The sequence below is a fragment of the Bombus pyrosoma genome, linkage group LG10 (assembly GCF_014825855.1).
Source record: "Bombus pyrosoma isolate SC7728 linkage group LG10, ASM1482585v1, whole genome shotgun sequence".
Lineage (NCBI taxonomy): Eukaryota > Metazoa > Arthropoda > Insecta > Hymenoptera > Apidae > Bombus > Bombus pyrosoma.
The window spans coordinates 6,307,547-6,314,955 of record NC_057779.1 but is presented as its reverse complement, the minus strand read 5'-3'; the positions used below and the strand labels follow the sequence as shown (position 1 = coordinate 6,314,955).

Sequence of the window (7,409 nt, the reverse complement as noted above, 5' to 3'; positions counted from 1 at the left end):
CATCTCTCTGCCGTCGCTTTCAACGGGACAAACAGTTCGAAGCCGACTATCACGCCGTAATACAGGAATACCTTGATCTAGGACACATGTCGAAGATAACCACGGACCACTCCACGGAAGACGGATATTTTCTGCCACATCACGGCGTGATCAAAGAGTCCAGCCAAACGACGAAACTCCGAGTCGTATTTGACGGATCAGCACCGACCACCACCGGAGTTTCCCTGAACGACGTACTTCACACAGGACCGAAACTGCAAGAAGACTTATTTTTCATTCTCCTAAGATTTCGCTCGCACCAATACGTTCTTACAGGAGATATTGAAAAAATGTACAGACAATTTTCTCGTGCGTCCAGAGGATCGTAAATTTCAGCAAATTTTGTGGCGTAACAATAATGGAGAAGTCGACACTTATCAACTTAACACAGTGACGTTCGGGCTATCAGCAGCGCCGTATCTGGCCATACGGTGCCTCAAACAATTGGCGGACGACGAGGGACATCGGTATCCACGAGCAGCGATAGTCTTGCAGCGAGATTTCTACGTCGACGATGTTCTCACAGGAGTTGATACAAGGGCCGAGGTACAATCATTGAGAACGGAACTCACAGAACTGCTCAAACTAGCCGGTCTAAATATTCGAAAATGGGCGTCAAACGACCGAAAGCTGCTACAAGGACTTTCCCAACATGACATAAACGATGAATTACAACTGGGCGAATCTCAAACATTAAAAACCCTGGGCGTTGTTTGGAATTCATCTGACGATTCGATCCTATACTCCGTCAAAATCAGGTCTACCGGTTGCCGAATCACGAAGAGGATAATCAGCTCCGAAATCGTCAAAATCTATGATCCACTTGGATTACTTGCGCCAGTGATCATTCGAGCTAAAATGTTGCTCCAACGACTTTGGACACTAAAAATCGACTGGGACGAATCTTTACCGGCTGACTTGCATACAGAGTGGAATGAGTATTACACGCAGCTGCCATTTCTGAACAATGTAAGATTTCCACGAAAAACGATAATCAAGTCTGCAGCCGAAATTGAGATACACGGATTCTGTGATGCCAGCGAAAAGGCGTATGGGGCATGCATTTACCTTCGCACCATCACTCCGGATGGTCAAGTCTGGATACGACTCCTCACGGCAAAATCAAAGGTGGCTTCACTAAAATCACAAACCATTCCAAGGCTGGAACTCAGTGGAGCACTTCTTCTCGCATCATTGACCAACACAGTCCTTCAAGCATTACCAAACAATATTTCTCGGACTGTTTACTGGACGGACTCTACCATTGTCCTTCATTGGATCAACACATCACCCCATACGCTGAAAACCTTCGTCGTAAATCGTGTGGCAGAAATTCAAAGAAAGACTCACACCTCAGATTGGCGTCACATTCCTACCACGGACAACCCAGCGGATCTCACATCCCGAGGACAATCGCCCGAAGACTTTTTACGATCAACAATTTGGCAACATGGACCGGAGTGGCTACAACAATCAGAAGAATACTGGCCGACGTGGAACCCAGTATCACCACCAATCGAAATACCGGAGCAGAAGAAGGCAACCTGTCTGTCCGCGTAGAATCACCCCCTTTCCGCTTGTACCACCAGTTACCAACCACCCTGTATATTCTCAAAGATTCAACAACTTCAATGTGATACAAACTACGAATGAGTACGACCTGAGACTCGCTTCGTGTTGGCGATTGTGACGATGTATCTTCTGTCGATTGACTGTCTTCGACTTGGAAATTCTGATGACTTGACTCCTGACTCCTGCTGTTGCTTGAACTATGTTTTAACTCGAGTTGATGTTAAGTAACTGTTCGCTTTTATGTTATTACGGAGAAAAGCTCGGTATGAGTGTGCCCTTTGAATGAAAAACGCGGATTCGTTGTTCACACTTTTCGTCAGGAAAGTGAGGGTAACGACTCGCGATGCCGATTGTTTATGATTGTTAATGAATGAAGAGATGAGGAGAAAGCCTCCTACCAACGTGGCTCGTGGGTGACCTTGTTCATGGGTAAACATGTTAGTACTTTGAGTCCGTGATAAAACGATAACAAAATACCAGGACAAATTGAAAGCTGCTTCCTTCTGGGAGAATAATCATGACTCTCCTATTTTTACCCCTATCGCATGTGACAGTTAATCGACGTAGAAGCAGGCCAGAAAGCTGTCAGGAGAACTTCTAAAAATTTGAAGATATATAATCGAAGAATGTGGTTACTTATTGTTATAATCCGACTTATTTTGAAATAAAATGTCAAGACGCGCCTACATTTCGGAAATGAAAGATCAACTTCAGGATTTGAAATTTTCAAAAATAGGATTGCTTTACCGTTTTGCAGCAATGTATCAGGTGATTACATGATGAAATCAATCCTTATCAACCGATTCTCGTGCTATGAAATGCCAATAAACTAATATCGACGGACCAATAAACAGGGATGGATTAGAACCACGTGTTTGAAAATTGGTTTCTCAAGTGTTTTGTATCCGATATAGAAAGTTACAAAAAAAAAAAAAAAAANAAAAAAAAAAAAAAAATATACATAATCGAAAATAGATATCTTCCTTCCTTTCGGAAATCGATATAACAAATAATATCGAGTTTAAAATTCTACCAATTTTATATAACTCATCAAGCCAATCGACAAATTAAAGCCGTCCGCTTTTAAATTATTAAAGTAATCTTTGTATCGCCTAATATTACTTCACTTATTCACTACTTGACCTCAGTTAATCGAGGTATAATATACTCGTAAATTTCTAAAATTTTATAAAATATTAGAACTTATAAAATATAGAAACGTTTAAAATATCAGGACACAAGATTTCAATAAAGATAAAGTTTACACATGCCATAAATTCAATTATAAATTTTTCTAGACATGAGAGGCTCGCCTGAAAATTGTTCGCCTCATATTTACTTTGCTACACAGAAAATTCTGAATCTCAATGCCCGTGATTATACTCGTATATTTATATTATTATATTGCATTTCCGAAACACGATCGTTAATTTGCTTGTAGAAAAGTATAGTAAATACTTGAATGTTGCCGCTTACAATTCAATATTTCTTCGATATAATAATCCACTTTGGTGTTCAGTTTCTACTAAGCGTTTCCCGGACCCAAGCTTCACAGAGTTTTCTGTTCGCGACCGTGTCACTTCACAATGATAAATGATAAGTGATAGTAAGTAATTCAGGATCTACCTGGCTGTTTCTGTAACTACCCCACTCTCGATAATATATAAATATGTATAGACACAGACAGGTGAACATGAGAAAGGTATATCTTTTTATTTTAGCATATATTAACATGATATTCAAATATGATTACATATCCCTGTTATACACGCAGTATATGATGTATATATCATACGATATGAGAAGAAAAAATTCGTCCCATGTCTGAAAACAAAAATGAAGAAACGAACGAATAGACAAAACATCACGTTGGTTATTCGGCTTTTCTACACAATTTCGTTCTACTACATTCGATACATTCATACAACTACATTCAGCGACAAAAACTATTAACACAACTTAAAATTTAAACACAAATACTTAACTTAACATAGACATTTAGAACACAAATCTCTCAATTACACTGTTTGACAAGTGTTTAATTTTACGATCTTCGATGGGATATGCAAATTTGTTGTCGTAGTTTTGAACTTTCAGTGACCGTGGCAAAATTTATGAAGCATAAATACTTAGAAAGTAAGACATACAGTCGGCTACGTACAGAAATAGCCTGTTCAAAGTGTAAGCCTTTACGATGTATTAAAAAATTATGAATTTTTATTTTAATTTCAAAATATTTGCAGTTTTTATTTCACCGACAAAAAATGACATTTTGTGTAATTTATGACGTTTGCAATATCATCGCTAGATACGTTTTTGCAGTTCGTTTCATCATTTTAGAAATTCTAATGAAACTGAAATCGATCTCGACGTCGTTGAGTCTATGTGGTAATAACGAATAATTTAAGGAAAGGCTCAGTAATATTACTATAATCAGTAAAGTATAAGTGTCTTATAGTTTTGTTTTGGGACGTAAAATAGCACCTTCCTCGGTAATAAACGCGTACTTGACACGATTAGTTTTCCACCGTAAAATCTAGAAAGAATCGCTTGTCAGATTGAACTTTGTAACTTGTCTAAACTTCTGTAATATATTAGATTATATAGATTTATTTGAGAGTGTGTTTTACTTTGCTGCATATAAATTTAACGCGATTATTCGTTCTTCAGGCGTTTCTAATGTTTAAAATATTGCACAGATATTTTCTGACTCTAAATTCCACTGAGATCATATTCTCCTTGCACACGTAATCATACATGAGTATACCTGAATCGTTTATGTTTGATAAATATTAGCGTGATATTTATCAAGTAGCAGGAAATTAGCTCGTGAAATGTATCAGAATACAGGAATAATAAGGGACTCTACGTTCAGGAAGCATTCCGTAACAAATTCGCCACGTTCAAGCACTTCAAATGGATGCTACATAAGCAACGAAAGATCACTAATGTTGACGGTCGATGACCAAGAAAAGTTAAAGTTTTTCAGAAACGTGCTGCAGAAATTTACTGTCTCTTTCATTTCCCTGTAGACATTTGAAATTGAAATTTTTATATCTTTTTCCTGGTGTTGGTACTCCACATTACTTCCTTGGCTCGTATATCTCCTCTTTCGTTCCCCGCTATATCTTTGTTTGCGGACACCCACGTCAACCTGATGTCTCTCTTCTGTAATTTCCCAGCAAAAATAAGAGTTTTAAGCTTCTGTCGCTCCTGTCACCGACAGGACGCTTGCTGAGTTATTATGTTATTGCTCTGTTAGTATTACAACTCGGAGAACTCTTTTTCCTAATATTCAATTGCTTTGCTTATCGCTAATGCTTGCACAGTGACGATTGATGCTTTATTTCAAATAATTAAGTCATCGATATAATAATATATATTCGATATATTAATATAATCATTCAATGAATAAGTCACCTATCATGATTTTCTTTGTTAATTATTCCTCCTCCGTATTTATCAAGATTCTCCGATATTTTCTGAGTCAATATATTATGTATATGAATTATTCAATAGATTTTTTTTAAATGCATATCATTTCGTCGTATCTCTCCATGTTCTTCCACGCTTGCGTCACTCAGATTTATGCTCTGTGCTCTAATTTTCTACCGAAGTCAATTGCGCTTGGTTGGTGAAGTTCTGGAACATACTTTTGTGCTAGCATGTTTAGTCTATCCGACAAATTCGTCAGCCCTGCCTCTACATACCTTACGTTGGTAGGTGTGGAGATTCTGTATCTCCTTGTTATTCGTAAGCCTATTTTTGGAGCTATCTTCAATTTCTTCTAATTCTGTTTAATTCTGTTTAATTCCATAATATATTGGAAGCGATTTGGAGCGATATATTGGAGCATTATTTCAGTTTAATCACAGTACCTGAAACAGCGCCCTTTTAATTCCAACGATATACAAGCGGTAAACGATTAATTTCTCTTTCTTAGGCAACTTACAATTAGTTTAATTATTGCACGATTTTGTTATTCTTATACTTATCTATTTCGGATAGAAAAGTAGATATGAACGTGTTTATAGAACCGTACAATTAAATAAATTCTTGTAGCGTGGAACTCAAATAAGTTCTTGCCTATGCTAGTGTCTCCAACCAAACAAGACAGATTCCTAACTTTAAATTGAAATACGTAGGTTCTTGTATATGCTAGGATGCAACTGAACAGGGTAAATCCCTAATTTTATAGGTTCTTGTATATGCTAGTATGTTCCATCTTCAGTATTTGACCGTATGGTGCAGCACTATCCAGGGAAAAACAAGATCATGAACGTGAGAACTTTCAACGTAATCAACAACAGGTCAAAGTATCATTTTTGTAAAATTTGTTTAAAGTTTTATTCCTAAAATTATGTTGCGGTCTCCAATAAGTCAAACCATACAGCAAGTTAATCGCAATTTTTCAAAAATGAAATGTAAACGACTAGAAGGAAAAGTAGCTATTGTTACAGCATCAACAGAAGGGTTTGATAAGATTTACTGTCATTTTGGAATCCCAATCTTTTTACATGAATTATATATCCTAATTTATAAAATATAATTTGTTGTAGTATTGGTTTTGCAATAGTAAAACGTTTAGCTGAAGAAGGTGCTAAAGTAATGATTAGCAGTCGCAAAGAATCAAATGTAAAAAAGGCTGTAGAACAACTTAAATCTGAAGGTTTAAATGTTTGTGGTACCGTATGTCATGTGGGAAAAAGTGAAGATAGAAAAAATCTTCTTAAAAACGTAAATTTGTTATTTAGTTTAGTTTGTAAATATGAAAACTTTAAAGTATACACAGAAGTACAATTTACTAGTAATATTTTAGACTGAACAAGAATTTGGTGGCTTAGATATTCTTGTATCAAATGCTGCCACAAATCCAACACAATCTACATTTTTTGAAACTTCAGAGGAAGTATGGGATAAAATTTTTGATACTAATGTTAAGAGTACATTTCTTTTATTACGAGAAGCCTTACCACTTTTAAGAAAGAGTAAATCTGCATCGATAATTCTTATATCTTCAATAGCAGCATATGCACCATTTAATGTAAGTATATTTAAAAAATCATGTATCATATCTTATTTAATATACAGTATGTTTATGTAATTCTTATATTAAATAATAAAATTAACATTGTAGTTACTAGGTGCATATGGTGTTAGTAAAACTGCATTGTTAGGAATAAATCAAGTAGCTGCTGCTACTCTTGCACCTGAAGGAATTCGTGTCAATTGCATAGCACCTGGTATCATAAAGACTAAATTTTCACGAGTGGTATGAATTTTTATATTCTTTTGTTGCTATCTTATTATATCACTAATAATATATAGTAATATTGTACAATAATATTACACAGCTTTATGAAGGTGAGACAGGAGAAGCTGTATTATCAACAATACCAATGCAAAGATTTGGTGAACCAGATGATATAGCAAACGTTGCTGCATTTTTAGCAAGTGATGATGCTTCATACATTACTGGCGAAACTATTACTGCTGCTGGTGGGATGCGAAGTAGACTTTAAATACTGTTTATGAAATTATTATAAATTATTAAAATTATAATCTATTTTATTAAATATTCCATATAGAGTTTTGTAGTTTTATCTAAGATATATATTTGTATATATATAGGAAGATATTGTTATGATATGGTTTAACAATAGATTACATTAACATGTTACTAACATGCAATGGAAAACATGATTTTATATTTTATAAGTATGCGATTTGCATTAATACGTACAGCGCTTATACAATAAAAAGCAAGATTATTCATCCCAATTACGATTTTGTTAATT

At 35.5% G+C, this 7,409-nt stretch overlaps 3 protein-coding genes across 3 annotated transcripts in view; 2 read left to right on the top strand and 1 right to left on the bottom strand.

Annotated features, from left to right (window-relative positions):
* Positions 1-3,216, bottom strand: part of LOC122571706 (elongation of very long chain fatty acids protein 6-like) — a 12,524-nt gene extending 9,308 nt beyond the window's left edge. Inside the window, exon 1 of the transcript XR_006318187.1 lies at positions 3,088-3,216. The gene's annotated coding sequence lies outside the window, so the exon portion shown is untranslated. The remainder of the gene's footprint in view (positions 1-3,087) is intronic.
* On the top strand, positions 87-1,599 carry LOC122571690. The gene is made up of 2 exons (XM_043735752.1): positions 87-233; positions 316-1,599. The coding sequence occupies exons 1-2, from the start codon at positions 87-89 to the stop codon at positions 1,597-1,599; spliced, it is 1,431 nt and encodes a 476-aa protein (XP_043591687.1).
* Positions 3,217-5,828: 2,612 nt separating the features above from the next.
* On the top strand, positions 5,829-7,392 carry LOC122571709 (dehydrogenase/reductase SDR family member 4). Its single transcript, XM_043735775.1, has 5 exons — positions 5,829-6,084; positions 6,171-6,348; positions 6,431-6,655; positions 6,749-6,883; positions 6,966-7,392. Exons 1-5 carry the CDS (start codon positions 5,972-5,974, stop codon positions 7,131-7,133), a joined length of 819 nt encoding a protein of 272 aa, XP_043591710.1. The 5' UTR covers positions 5,829-5,971; the 3' UTR covers positions 7,134-7,392.
* The last annotated feature ends 17 nt before the right edge of the window (positions 7,393-7,409 follow it).

Bases quoted from the DNA above. Each gene is read 5' to 3' on its own strand.
- LOC122571690 (XM_043735752.1), top strand. From the start codon at position 87: ATGTCGAAGATAACCACGGACCACTCCACGGAAGACGGATATTTTCTG. The intron at 234-315 runs GTACTTCACACA...ACGTTCTTACAG, and splicing joins CCGGAGTTTCCCTGAACGAC to GAGATATTGAAAAAATGTAC.
- LOC122571709 (XM_043735775.1), top strand. From the start codon at position 5,972: ATGTTGCGGTCTCCAATAAGTCAAACCATACAGCAAGTTAATCGCAAT. The intron at 6,085-6,170 runs GTTTGATAAGAT...AATTTGTTGTAG, and splicing joins GTTACAGCATCAACAGAAGG to TATTGGTTTTGCAATAGTAA. The intron at 6,884-6,965 runs GTATGAATTTTT...AATATTACACAG, and splicing joins AGACTAAATTTTCACGAGTG to CTTTATGAAGGTGAGACAGG.